Source organism: Procambarus clarkii, chromosome 38, assembly GCF_040958095.1.
Source record: "Procambarus clarkii isolate CNS0578487 chromosome 38, FALCON_Pclarkii_2.0, whole genome shotgun sequence".
Classification (NCBI taxonomy): domain Eukaryota; kingdom Metazoa; phylum Arthropoda; class Malacostraca; order Decapoda; family Cambaridae; genus Procambarus; species Procambarus clarkii.
Genome location: NC_091187.1, coordinates 8,651,612 through 8,666,332, shown reverse-complemented (window position 1 = coordinate 8,666,332; position 14,721 = coordinate 8,651,612). Strand labels below are relative to the sequence as shown.

General features: G+C 61.1%; 1 protein-coding gene across 1 annotated transcript in view; it reads left to right on the top strand.

Moving 5' to 3' along the window:
* LOC138372378 (uncharacterized) overlaps positions 1–14,721 on the top strand; it is an 86,203-nt gene that overhangs the window by 59,501 nt on the left and 11,981 nt on the right. The window contains exon 4 of the mRNA XM_069337681.1: positions 1,785–1,931. Coding sequence (XP_069193782.1) covers positions 1,785–1,931 — 147 coding nt within the window. The remainder of the gene's footprint in view (positions 1–1,784; positions 1,932–14,721) is intronic.

Here is a 14,721-nt window from a genome sequence, read left to right as displayed (position 1 = left end):
AATGTGAAGGGCCTGCGATAGTGGTTTTTTACAGTTCTTGATGAATATGGAGTTCCAAGAATCCGGGCCTGGTGCAGAGTGCATAGGCATACTGTTTATGGCTTCTTCAAAATCTAGTGGGGATAGGGTGACGTCTGATATATGATTTGATGTTGGTATCACATCCATGAAAAATTCATTTGGGTTATCAATCTTTAGTGCATTTAATGGCTCGCTGAAAACAGAGTCGTACTGCTTCCTCAGTAACTTGCTCATTTCTTTGTTGTCATCGGTGAAAGTTCCATCTCCCTTTCGCAGGGGCCCGATACTATATGTGGTTTTTGATCTTGATTTTGCATAGGAGAAAAAATATTTTGGATTTCTCTCTATTTCACTGATGGCCTTTTGCTCTCTTTGCCTCTCCTGGGTTTTGTATGATTCTTGTAGCTTGAGTTCAATTGTTTCTATTTCTCTACCTAACCTTCTTCGCCGTTCTTGAGATAGGGTGCGACTCTCAAGTTGTTCCGCGATTCGTTTTCTTCGCCTATATAGGGAACGACGTTCCCGTTCCAATCTGCATCTCTTTCTCTTTTTTCTTAGGGGTATGCGGTTTGAACATATTTCTAGTGCTACTGAGCTTATTTTTTCCAGGCACTGGTTCAGGTTTGCATTTTCTAGTTGTTCTTCCCAGTTTATTTCTGTGAAGTCCTGGTTTATTTGCTCCCAGTGTATCTGTTTATTATTGAAGTTGAATTTGCTGAAATCTCCTCCACCGGGAATCTGGACTGGTTTTGAAGGTCCATTCCCCATGGTTGTCAGAACTTCAATTAAGTTGTGATCTGAGTAACAGGTATTTGTAATCTTTATGTTCCCGATCAACTCATCATTATTAGTGAAAATGAGGTCCAGCGTGTTCTCCTTCCTAGTTGGTTCTACTATTTGCTAGTTTAAGGCAAACTTATCGCACATCCGTAGCAGGTCATTTGCATGTGCCTGTTCATTTAGGCTACTTCCTGGTATTCTTTCTGATATTACTGTATTAGCCAGGTGCTTCCATTTCAGGTGCTGTAGGTTGAAGTCCCCAAGCAGGATGATGTTCGGAGCTGGATTTGTGAGGTTTTCCAAGCAGTGCTCTATTTTCATTAGTTGGTCTTTAAACTGCTGAGGGTTTGCCTCCGGCGACTTATATACAAGGATAACAACTACATTTAGGATCTCTATTTTGACTATCAGCACTTCCACCATATCATTTGAGGTGTTTAGCAGCTCAGTACAGATGAGTGTGTCTTTGATGTAAAGGCTGACCCCACCCTGAAGCCGGTGTTTCCTATCACATTTGAAGAGATTGTATTCTGAGATCCATATTTCACCATCATGGTAGTCCTTTGTGTGAGTTTCCGTATATATTTTATATTGTCATATATTTTATTGCCTGTCTCTACTTCCTTATCACAATCGACTTGAGAATGGTCCAGGACGGACCGAAACGTCGTCGTCCCTTCACCTTCTAGTGTTGTGGTCTGGTCAACATACTTTAGCCACGTTATTGTGACTCATCACCTGCTTATATTGTCAAATTACTTTACTCAGAGCTTGATGCTTCATTATAGCCCAGTTTCTTTACTCAGAGCCTGATAGCCTTTATAGTCCAGGTTCCGCCATTAATGTTTGTGTTGGTAATGACAGGTGCAGGAGACCATCAGGGAGGCCCTGGAGATGATGACCACAGAGACAGGTGCCACAGCTGACCCCGTACACCTGGGAGACTCAGCCTCCACCATTAATGTTTGTGTTGGTAATGACAGGTGCAGGAGACCATCAGGGAGGCCCTGGAGATGATGACCACAGAGACAGGTGCCACAGCTGACCCTGTACACCTGGGAGACTCAGCCTCCAGCATCATGAATAAAGTTCAGGAAATCACTGGACAGATCCCCCAGAAGCAGTTAACAGTAAGTTTTTTCTCATATCACAAGATATTGAGTTGCATTTTGAGGAGAGGAAGCTGTTCTTAGGTTTATCGAGGTTCCCCAAGGTCAACTACTGACTTAATATATAATACACAATAGTTGCCTTACTCCTGGAAAAACATTTACTGCTAGGTGAACAGGTGAATCTGGTAAAAGGAAACATGGGAATCATTTCTGTCCTGCGCGATGATTGAACTTCCGATTCTCTATTGAAACCGGGATCCTGGCCCCCTCACAGAGGCACAGAGAGCAGGTGACACTCCATCAACCTTGGGAAAAAGCATCCAGGTAGACAGTGAACCAAAACAAACCACTGCTGGGTTCGAAGAGACTGAAGCCTTGAAACTACCAACACACTCCCAAACAATGCCAGCACCAACCCCCTGCCAGTAGAGGGGGGCTGGAGCTACAGGTCCAGCACCAACCCCCTGCCAGTAGAGGGGGGGCTGGAGCTACAGGTCCAGCACCAACCCCCTGCCAGTAGAGGGGGGGCTGGAGCTACAGGTCCAGCACCAACCCCCTGCCAGTAGAGGGGGGCTGGAGCTACAGGTCCAGCACCAACCCCCTGCCAGTAGAGGGGGGGCTGGAGCTACAGGTCCAGCACCAACCCCCTGCCAGTAGAGGGGGGGCTGGAGCTACAGGTCCAGCACCAACCCCCTGCCAGTAGAGGGGGGGCTGGAGCTACAGGTCCAGCACCAACCCCCTGCCAGTAGAGGGGGGGCTGGAGCTACAGATCCAGCACCAACCCCCTGCCAGTAGAGGGGGGCTGGAGCTACAGGTCCAGCACCAACCCCCTGCCAGTAGAGGGGGGGCTGGAGCTACAGGTCCAGCACCAACCCCCTGCCAGTAGAGGGGGGCTGGAGCTACAGGTCCAGCACCAACCCCCTGCCAGTAGAGGGGGGGCTGGAGCTACAGATCCAGCACCAACCCCCTGCCAGTAGAGGGGGGCTGGAGCTACAGGTCCAGCACCAACCCCCTGCCAGTAGAGGGGGGGCTGGAGCTACAGGTCCAGCACCAACCCCCTGCCAGTAGAGGGGGGCTGGAGCTACAGGTCCAGCACCAACCCCCTGCCAGTAGAGGGGGGGCTGGAGCTACAGATCCAGCACCAACCCCCTGCCAGTAGAGGGGGGCTGGAGCTACAGGTCCAGCACCAACCCCCTGCCAGTAGAGGGGGGGCTGGAGCTACAGGTCCAGCACCAACCCCCTGCCAGTAGAGGGGGGCTGGAGCTACAGGTCCAGCACCAACCCCCTGCCAGTAGAGGGGGGGCTGGAGCTACAGATCCAGCACCAACCCCCTGCCAGTAGAGGGGGGCTGGAGCTACAGGTCCAGCACCAACCCCCTGCCAGTAGAGGGGGGGCTGGAGCTACAGGTCCAGCACCAACCCCCTGCCAGTAGAGGGGGGCTGGAGCTACAGGTCCAGCACCAACCCCCTGCCAGTAGAGGGGGGGCTGGAGCTACAGGTCCAGCACCAACCCCCTGCCAGTAGAGGGGGGCTGGAGCTACAGGTCCAGCACCAACCCCCTGCCAGTAGAGGGGGGGCTGGAGCTACAGGTCCAGCACCAACCCCCTGCCAGTAGAGGGGGGCTGGAGCTACAGGTCCAGCACCAACCCCCTGCCAGTAGAGGGGGGGCTGGAGCTACAGGTCCAGCACCAACCCCCTGCCAGTAGAGGGGGGGCTGGAGCTACAGGTCCCGCACCAACCCCCTGCCAGTAGAGGGGGGGCTGGAGGTACAGGTCCAGCACCAACCCCCTGCCAGTAGAGGGGGGCTGGAGCTACAGGTCCAGCACCAACCCCCTGCCAGTAGAGGGGGGGCTGGAGCTACAGGTCCAGCACCAACCCCCTGCCAGTAGAGGGGGGCTGGAGCTACAGGTCCAGCACCAACCCCCTGCCAGTAGAGGGGGGGCTGGAGCTACAGGTCCAGCACCAACCCCCTGCCAGTAGAGGGGGGCTGGAGCTACAGGTCCAGCACCAACCCCCTGCCAGTAGAGGGGGGGGCTGGAGCTACAGGTCCAGCACCAACCCCCTGCCAGTAGAGGGGGGCTGGAGCTACAGGTCCAGTACCAACCCCCTGCCAGTAGAGGGGGGCTGGAGCTACAGGTCCAGCACCAACCCCCTGCCAGTAGAGGGGGGGCTGGAGCTACAGGTCCAGCACCAACCCCCTGCCAGTAGAGGTGGGCTGGAGCTACAGGTCCAGCACCAACCACCCTGCCAGTAGAGGGGGGCTCGAGCTACAGGTCCAGCACCAACCCCCTGCCAGTAGAGGGGGGGCTCGAGCTACAGGTCCAGCACCAACCCCCTGCCAGTAGAGGGGGGCTGGAGCTACAGGTCCAGCACCAACCCCCTGCCAGTAGAGGGGGGCTGGAGCTACAGGTCCAGTACCAACCCCCTGCCAGTAGAGGGGGGGGCTGGAGCTACAGGTCCAGCACCAACCCCCTGCCAGTAGAGGTGGGCTGGCGCTACAGGTCCAGCACCAACCACCCTGCCAGTAGAGGGGGGCTCGAGCTACAGGTCCAGCACCAACCCCCTGCCAGTAGAGGGGGGGCTGGAGCTACAGGTCCAGCACCAACCCCCTGCCAGTAGAGGGGGGCTGGAGCTACAGGTCCAGCACCAACCCCCTGAAAGTAGAGGGGGGCTGGAGCTACAGGTCCAGCACCAACCCCCTGCCAGTAGAGGGGGGGCTGGAGCTACAGGTCCAGCATCAACGCATCAACCCCCTGGCAGTAGAGGTGGGCTGGAGCTAACGGTCCAGAATCAACCCCCTGCCAGTAGTGGGGGCACTGGAGCTACTGGTCCAGCACCAACCCCCTGCCAGTAGAGGGGGGCTGGAGCTACAGGCCCAGAACCACACCCCTGGCAGTAGAGACGGGGGTGGGGGGCTCTGGAGCTACTGGTCCAACACCAACCCCCTGCCAGTAGAGGGAGGCTGGAGCTACAGGTCCAGCACCAACCCCCTGCCAGTAGAGGTGGGATTGAGCTACAGGTCCAGCACCAACCCCCTGCCAGTAGAGGGGGCCAGGAACTACAGGTCCAGCACTAACCCCCTGCCAGTAGAGGGAGGCTGGAGCTACAGGTCCAGCACCAACCCCCTGCCAGTAGAGGTGGGCTGGAGCTACATGTCCAACACCAACCCCCTGCCAGTAGAGGGGGGGGGGGCTGGAGCTACAGGTCCAGCACCAACCCCCTGCCAGTTAAGGTGGACTGGAGCTACAGGTCCAGCACCAACCCCCTGCCAGTAGAGGGGGGGCTGGATCTACAGTTCCAGCACCAACCCCCTGCCAGTAGAGGGGGGCTGGAGCTACAGGTCCAGCACCAACCTCCTGCTAGTAGAGTGGGGGGGGGGGCTGGAGCTACAGGTCCAGCACCAACCCCCCCCCCCCCCTGCCAGAAGAGGGGGGGGGGGGGTTGGAGCTACAGGTTCAGCACCAACCCCTTCCAGTAGAGGGGGGCTGGAACTACAGTCCAGCACCAACCCCCTGCCTGTAGAGGGAGGCTTGAGCTACAGTCCAGCACCAACCCCCTGCCAGTAGAGGGAGGCTGGAGCTACAGGTCCAGCACCAACCCCCTGCTAGTAGAGGGGGGCTGGAGCTACAGGTCCATCACCAACACCTTGCCAGTAGAGGGAGGCTGCAGCTACAGGTCCAGCACCAACCCCCTGTCAGTGGGGGGCTGGAGCTACTGGTCCAGCACCAACCCCATACCAGTAGAGGGGGGGCTGGAGCTACAGGTCCAGCACCAACCCCCTGCCAGTAGAGGGGGGCTGGAGCTACAGGTCCAGCACCAACCCCCTGCCAGTAGAGGGGGGTCCAGCACCAACCCCTGCCAGTAGAAGAGTTCTGGGGCTACAGGTCCAGCACCATCCTTCCCCCCCCTGCCAGTAGAGGGGGGCTGGAGCTACAGGTCCAGCACCAACCCCCTGCCAGTAGAGTGGGGGGCTGGAGCTACAGGTCCAGCACCAACCCCCTGCCAGTAGAGGGGGGCTGGAGCTACAGGTCCAGCACCAACCCCCTGCCAGTAGAGGGGGGCTGGAGCTACAGGTCCAGCACCAATCCCCTGCCAGTAGAGGGGGGCTGGAGCTACAGGTCCAGCACCATCCCCATACCAGTAGAGGGGGGGCTGGAGCTACAGGTCCAGCACCAACCCCCTGCCAGTAGAGGGGGGCTGCAGCTACAGGTCCAGCACCAACCCCCTGCCAGTAGAGGGGGGGCTGGAGCTACAGGTCCAGCACCAACCCCCTACCAGTAGAGGGGGCGCTGGAGCTACAGGTCCAGCACCAACCCCCTGCCAGTAGAGGGGGGCTGGAGCTACAGGTCCAGCACCAACCCCCTGCCAGTAGAGGGGGACTGGAGCCTACAGGTCCAGCACCACCCCCCTGCCAGTAGAGGGGGGCTGGAGCTACAGGTCCAGCACCAATCCCCTGCCAGTAGAGGGGGGCTGGAGCTACAGGTCCAGCACCAACCCCATACCAGTAGAGAGGGGGCTGGAGCTACAGGTCCAGCACCAACCCCCTGCCAGTAGAGGGGGGCTGGAGCTACAGGCCCAGAACCACACCCCTGGCAGTAGAGACGGGGGTGGGGGGCTCTGGAGCTACTGGTCCAACACCAACCCCCTGCCAGTAGAGGGAGGCTGGAGCTACAGGTCCAGCACCAACCCCCTGCCAGTAGAGGTGGGATTGAGCTACAGGTCCAGCACCAACCCCCTGCCAGTAGAGGGGGGCTGGAGCTACAGGTCCAGCACCAACCCCCTGCCAGTAGAGGGGGACTGGAGCCTACAGGTCCAGCACCAACCCCCTGCCAGTAGAGGGGGGCTGGAGCTACAGGTCCAGCACCAATCCCCTGCCAGTAGAGGGGGGCTGGAGCTACAGGTCCAGCACCAACCCCATACCAGTAGAGAGGGGGCTGGAGCTACAGGTCCAGCACCAACCCCCTGCCAGTAAAGGGGGGGCTGGAGCTTCAGGTCCAGCACCAACCCGCTGCCAGTAGAGGGGAGGCTGGAGCTACAGGTCCAGCACCAACCCCCTGCCAGTAGAGGGGGAGCTGGAGCTACTGGTCCAGCACCAACCCCCTGCCAGTAGAGGGGGGCTGGAGCTACAGGTCCAGCACCAACCCCTTCCAGTAGAGGTGGGCTGGAGCTACATGTCTTGAACCAACCCCCTGCCAGTAGAGGGAGGCTAGAGCTACAGGTCCAGCACCAACCCCTGCTAGTAGAGGGAGGCTGGAGCTACAGTCCAGCACCAACCCCCTGCCTGTAGAGGGAGGCTTGAGCTTCAGTCCAGCACCAACCCCCTGCCAGTAGAGGGAGGCTGGAGCTACAGAGTCCAGCATCTACCCCCTGCCAGTAGAGGGGGCTGAAGCTACAGGTCCAACACTAACCCCCTGCCAGTAGAGGGGGGGGGGGATAGGAGCTATAGGTCCAGAACTAACCCCCTTCCAATAGACGTGGGGGGTTAGGAGCTACAGGTCGAGAACCAACCCCCTGCCAGTAGACGGGGGGTGGGGGGGTAGGAGCTACAGGTCCAGAACCAACCCCCTGCCAGTAGAGGTGGGCTGGACCTACATGTTCAGCACCAACCCCCTGCCAGTAGAGGGAGGCCAGGAACTACAGGTCCAGCACGAACCCCTTGCCAGTAGAGGGGGGCTGGAGCTACAGGTCCAGCACCAACCCCATACCAGTTGAGGGGGGGCTGGAGCTACAGGTCCAGCACCAACCCCCTGCCAGTAGAGGGGGGCTGGAGCTACAGGTCCAGCACCAACCCCCTGCCAGTAGAGGGGGGGCTGGAGCTACAGGTCCAGCACCAACCCCCTACCAGTAGAGGGGGCGCTGGAGCTACAGGTCCAGCACCAACCCCCTGCCAGTAGAGGGGGGCTGGAGCTACAGGTCCAGCACCAACCCCCTGCCAGTAGAGGGGGACTGGAGCTACAGGTCCAGCACCAACCCCCTGCCAGTAGAGGGGGGCTGGAGCTACAGGTCCAGCACCAATCCCCTGCCAGTAGAGGGGGGCTGGAGCTACAGGCCCAGCACCAACCCCATACCAGTAGAGAGGGGGCTGGAGCTACAGGTCCAGCACCAACCCCCTGCCAGTAGAGGGGGGGCTGGAGGTACAGGTCCAGCACCAACCCCCTGCCAGTAGAGGGGGGGCTGGAGGTACAGGTCCAGCACCAACCCCCTGCCAGTAGAGGGGGGCTGGAGCTACAGGTCCAGCACCAACCCCCTGCCAGTAGAGGGGGGGCTGGAGCTACAGGTCCAGCACCAACCCCCTGCCAGTAGAGGGGGGCTGGAGCTACAGGTCCAGCACCAACCCCCTGCCAGTAGAGGGGGGGCTGGAGCTACAGGTCCAGCACCAACCCCCTGCCAGTAGAGGGGGGCTGGAGCTACAGGTCCAGCACCAACCCCCTGCCAGTAGAGGGGGGGGCTGGAGCTACAGGTCCAGCACCAACCCCCTGCCAGTAGAGGGGGGCTGGAGCTACAGGTCCAGTACCAACCCCCTGCCAGTAGAGGGGGGCTGGAGCTACAGGTCCAGCACCAACCCCCTGCCAGTAGAGGGGGGGGGCTGGAGCTACAGGTCCAGCACCAACCCCCTGCCAGTAGAGGTGGGCTGGAGCTACAGGTCCAGCACCAACCACCCTGCCAGTAGAGGGGGGCTCGAGCTACAGGTCCAGCACCAACCCCCTGCCAGTAGAGGGGGGGCTCGAGCTACAGGTCCAGCACCAACCCCCTGCCAGTAGAGGGGGGCTGGAGCTACAGGTCCAGCACCAACCCCCTGCCAGTAGAGGGGGGCTGGAGCTACAGGTCCAGTACCAACCCCCTGCCAGTAGAGGGGGGGGCTGGAGCTACAGGTCCAGCACCAACCCCCTGCCAGTAGAGGTGGGCTGGCGCTACAGGTCCAGCACCAACCACCCTGCCAGTAGAGGGGGGCTCGAGCTACAGGTCCAGCACCAACCCCCTGCCAGTAGAGGGGGGGCTGGAGCTACAGGTCCACCACCAACCCCTTGCCAGTAGAGGGGGGCTGGAGCTACAGGTCCAGCACCAACCCCCTGAAAGTAGAGGGGGGCTGGAGCTACAGGTCCAGCACCAACCCCCTGCCAGTAGAGGGGGGGCTGGAGCTACAGGTCCAGCATCAACGCATCAACCCCCTGGCAGTAGAGGTGGGCTGGAGCTAACGGTCCAGAATCAACCCCCTGCCAGTAGTGGGGGCACTGGAGCTACTGGTCCAGCACCAACCCCCTGCCAGTAGAGGGGGGCTGGAGCTACAGGCCCAGAACCACACCCCTGGCAGTAGAGACGGGGGTGGGGGGCTCTGGAGCTACTGGTCCAACACCAACCCCCTGCCAGTAGAGGGAGGCTGGAGCTACAGGTCCAGCACCAACCCCCTGCCAGTAGAGGTGGGATTGAGCTACAGGTCCAGCACCAACCCCCTGCCAGTAGAGGGGGCCAGGAACTACAGGTCCAGCACTAACCCCCTGCCAGTAGAGGGAGGCTGGAGCTACAGGTCCAGCACCAACCCCCTGCCAGTAGAGGTGGGCTGGAGCTACATGTCCAACACCAACCCCCTGCCAGTAGAGGGGGGGGGCTGGAGCTACAGGTCCAGCACCAACCCCCTGCCAGTTAAGGTGGACTGGAGCTACAGGTCCAGCACCAACCCCCTGCCAGTAGAGGGGGGGCTGGATCTACAGTTCCAGCACCAACCCCCTGCCAGTAGAGGGGGGCTGGAGCTACAGGTCCAGCACCAACCTCCTGCTAGTAGAGTGGGGGGGGGGGCTGGAGCTACAGGTCCAGCACCAACCCCCCCCCCTGCCAGAAGAGGGGGGGGGGGTTGGAGCTACAGGTTCAGCACCAACCCCTTCCAGTAGAGGGGGGCTGGAACTACAGTCCAGCACCAACCCCCTGCCTGTAGAGGGAGGCTTGAGCTACAGTCCAGCACCAACCCCCTGCCAGTAGAGGGAGGCTGGAGCTACAGGTCCAGCACCAACCCCCTGCTAGAAGAGGGGGGCTGGAGCTACAGGTCCATCACCAACACCTTGCCAGTAGAGGGAGGCTGCAGCTACAGGTCCAGCACCAACCCCCTGTCAGTAGAGGGGGGCTGGAGCTACTGGTCCAGCACCAACCCCATACCAGTAGAGGGGGGGCTGGAGCTACAGGTCCAGCACCAACCCCCTGCCAGTAGAGGGGGGCTGGAGCTACAGGTCCAGCACCAACCCCCTGCCAGTAGAGGGGGGTCCAGCACCAACCCCTGCCAGTAGAAGAGTTCTGGGGCTACAGGTCCAGCACCATCCTTCCCCCCCCTGCCAGTAGAGGGGGGCTGGAGCTACAGGTCCAGCACCAACCCCCTGCCAGTAGAGTGGGGGGCTGGAGCTACAGGTCCAGCACCAACCCCCTGCCAGTAGAGGGGGGCTGGAGCTACAGGTCCAGCACCAACCCCCTGCCAGTAGAGGGGGGCTGGAGCTACAGGTCCAGCACCAATCCCCTGCCAGTAGAGGGGCGCTGGAGCTACAGGTCCAGCACCATCCCCATACCAGTAGAGGGGGGGCTGGAGCTACAGGTCCAGCACCAACCCCCTGCCAGTAGAGGGGGGCTGCAGCTACAGGTCCAGCACCAACCCCCTGCCAGTAGAGGGGGGGCTGGAGCTACAGGTCCAGCACCAACCCCCTACCAGTAGAGGGGGCGCTGGAGCTACAGGTCCAGCACCAACCCCCTGCCAGTAGAGGGGGGCTGGAGCTACAGGTCCAGCACCAACCCCCTGCCAGTAGAGGGGGACTGGAGCCTACAGGTCCAGCACCAACCCCCTGCCAGTAGAGGGTGGCTGGAGCTACAGGTCCAGCACCAATCCCCTGCCAGTAGAGGGGGGCTGGAGCTACAGGTCCAGCACCAACCCCATACCAGTAGAGAGGGGGCTGGAGCTACAGGTCCAGCACCAACCCCCTGCCAGTAGAGGGGGGGCTGGAGCTACAGGTCCAGCACCAACCCGCTGCCAGTAGAGGGGAGGCTGGAGCTACAGGTCCAGCACCAACCCCCTGCCAGTAGAGGGGGAGCTGGAGCTACTGGTCCAGCACCAACCCCCTGCCAGTAGAGGGGGGCTGGAGCTACAGGTCCAGCACCAACCCCTTCCAGTAGAGGTGGGCTGGAGCTACATGTCTTGAACCAACCCCCTGCCAGTAGAGGGAGGCTAGAGCTACAGGTCCAGCACCAACCCCTGCTAGTAGAGGGAGGCTGGAGCTACAGTCCAGCACCAACCCCCTGCCTGTAGAGGGAGGCTTGAGCTTCAGTCCAGCACCAACCCCCTGCCAGTAGAGGGAGGCTGGAGCTACAGAGTCCAGCATCTACCCCCTGCCAGTAGAGGGGGCTGAAGCTACAGGTCCAACACTAACCCCCTGCCAGTAGAGGGGGGGGGGATAGGAGCTATAGGTCCAGAACTAACCCCCTTCCAATAGACGTGGGGGGTTAGGAGCTACAGGTCGAGAACCAACCCCCTGCCAGTAGACGGGGGGTGGGGGGGTAGGAGCTACAGGTCCAGAACCAACCCCCTGCCAGTAGAGGTGGGCTGGACCTACATGTTCAGCACCAACCCCCTGCCAGTAGAGGGAGGCCAGGAACTACAGGTCCAGCACGAACCCTTTGCCAGTAGAGGGGGGCTGGAGCTACAGGTCCAGCACCAACCCCATACCAGTTGAGGGGGGGCTGGAGCTACAGGTCCAGCACCAACCCCCTGCCAGTAGAGGGGGGCTGGAGCTACAGGTCCAGCACCAACCCCCTGCCAGTAGAGGGGGGGGCTGGAGCTACAGGTCCAGCACCAACCCCCTACCAGTAGAGGGGGCGCTGGAGCTACAGGTCCAGCACCAACCCCCTGCCAGTAGAGGGGGGCTGGAGCTACAGGTCCAGCACCAACCCCCTGCCAGTAGAGGGGGACTGGAGCTACAGGTCCAGCACCAACCCCCTGCCAGTAGAGGGGGGCTGGAGCTACAGGTCCAGCACCAATCCCCTGCCAGTAGAGGGGGGCTGGAGCTACAGGTCCAGCACCAACCCCATACCAGTAGAGAGGGGGCTGGAGCTACAGGTCCAGCACCAACCCCCTGCCAGTAGAGGGGGGGGCTGGAGCTACAGGTCCAGCACCAACCCGCTGCCAGTAGAGGGGAGGCTGGAGCTACAGGTCCAGCACCAACCCCCTGCCAGTAGAGGGGAAGCTGGAGCTACTGGTCCAGCACCAACCCCCTGCCAGTAGAGGGGGGCTGGAGCTACAGGTCCAGCACCAACCCCTTCCACTAGAGGTGGGCTGGAGCTACATGTCTTGAACCAACCCCCTGCCAGTAGAGGGAGGCTAGAGCTACAGGTCCAGCACCAACCCCTGCTAGTAGAGGGAGGCTGGAGCTACAGTCCAGCACCAACCCCCTGCCTGTAGAGGGAGGCTTGAGCTTCAGTCCAGCACCAACCCCCTGCCAGTAGAGGGAGGCTGGAGCTACAGAGTCCAGCATCTACCCCCTGCCAGTAGAGGGGGCTGAAGCTACAGGTCCAACACTAACCCCCTGCCAGTAGAGGGGGGGGGGATAGGAGCTATAGGTCCAGAACTAACCCCCTTCCAATAGACGTGGGGGGTTAGGAGCTACAGGTCGAGAACCAACCCCCTGCCAGTAGACGGGGGGGGGGTGGGGGGGTAGGAGCTACAGGTCCAGAACCAACCCCCTGCCAGTAGAGGTGGGCTGGACCTACATGTTCAGCACCAACCCCCTGCCAGTAGAGGGGGGCCAGGAACTACAGGTCCAGCACGAACCCCTTGCCAGTAGAGGGGGGCTGGAGCTACAGGTCCAGCACCAATCCCCTGCCAGTAGAGGGGGGCTTGAGCTACAGGTCCAACACCAACCCCCTGCCAGTAGAGGGGGGCTGGAGTTACAGGTCCAGCACCAACCCCCTGCCAGTAGAGGTGGGATGGAGCTACAGGTCCAACACCAACCCCCTGCCAGTAGAGGGGGGCTGGAGCTACAGGTCCAGCACGAACCCCTTGCCAGTTAAGGTGGGCTGGAGCTACAGGTCCAGCACCAACCCCCTGCCAGTAGAGGGGGGCTGGAGCTACAGGTCCAGCACCAACCCCCCTGCCAGTAGAGGTGGGATGGAGCTACAGGTCCAGCACCAACCCCCTGCCAGTAGAGGGGGGCCAGAAACTACAGGTCCAGCACCAACCCCCTGCCAGTAGAGGGGGGCCAGGAAATACAGGTCCAGCACCAACCCCCTGCCAGTAGAGGGGGCTGGAGCTACAGGTCCAGCACCAACCCCCTGCCAGTAGCGGGGGCACTGGAGCTACTGGTTCAGCACCAACCCCCTGCCAGTAGAGGGGGGCTGGAGCTACAGGTCCAGCACCAACCCCCTGCCAGTAGAGGGGGCTGGAGCTACAGGTCCAGAATCAACCCTCTGTCATTAGAGGGGGGCTGGAGCTACAGGTCGAGCACCAACCCCCTGCCAGTAGAGGGGGGGCTGGAGCTACAGGTCCAGCACCAACCCCCTGCCAGTAGAGGGGGGCTGAAGCTACAGGTCCAACACCAACCCCCTGCCCGTAGAGGGGGCACTGGAGCTACTGGTCCAGCACCAACCCCTTGCCAGTAAAGGGGGCTGGAGCTACAGGTCCAGAATCAACCCTCTGCCAGTAGAGGGGGCACTGGAGCTACTGGTCCAGCACCAACCCCCTGCCAGTAGAGGGGGCTGGAGCTACAGGTCCAGAATGAACCCCCTGCCAGAAGAGGGGGGTGGAGCTACAGGTCCAGCATCAACCCCCTGCCAGTAGAGGGGGGTTGGAGCTACAGGTCCAGCATCAACCCCTTTCCAGTAGAGGGGGGCTGAAGCTACAGGTCCAACACCAACCCCCTGCCAGTAGAGGTGGGGTGGAGCTACAGGTCCAGCATCAACCCCCTGCCAGAAGAGGGGGGCTGAAGCTACAGGTCCAACACCAACCCCCTGCCAGTAGAGGGGGGGGGGTTGCAGCTACAGGTCCAGAACCAACCTCCTGCCAGTAGAGAGGGGGGGCTGGAGCTACAGGTCCAGATTCAACCCCATGCCAGTAGAGGTGGGCTGGAGCTACAGGCCCAGAACCACACCCCTGCCAGTAGAGGGGGCCAGGAACTACAGGTCCAGCACCAACCCCCTGCCAGTAGAGGGGGGATGGAGCTACAGGTCCAGCACGAAACCCTGCCAGTAGAGGTGGGCTGGAGCTACATGTCCAACACCAACCCCCTGCCAGTAGAGGGGGGTCTGGAGCTACAGGACCAGCACGAACCCCTTGCCAGTAGAGGGGGAGGGGGCTGGAGCTACAGGTCCAGCACCAACCCCCTGCCAGTAAAGGGGGGGGGGGGCTGGATCTACAGGTCCAGCACCAACCCCCTGCCAGTAGAGATGGGCTGGAGCTACAGGTCCAGCACCAACCCCCTGCCAGTTAAGGTGGGCTGGAGCTACAGGTCCAGCACCAATCCCCTGCCAGTAGAGGGGGGGCTGGATCTACAGTTCCAGCACCAACCCCCTGCCAGTAGAGGGGGGCTGGAGCTACAGGTCCAGCACCAACCCCCTGCCAGTAGAGGGGGGCTAGAAACTACAGGTCCAGCACCAACCCCCTGCCAGTAGAGGGGGGCCAGGAACTACAGGTCCAGCACCAACCCTCTGCCAGTAGAGGGGGCTGGAGCTACTGGTCCAACACCAACCCCCTGCCAGTAGAGGTGGTATGGAGCTACAGGTCCAGCACCAACCCCTTGCCAGTAGAGGGGGGGCTGGAGCTGCAGGTCCAGCACCAACCCCCTGCC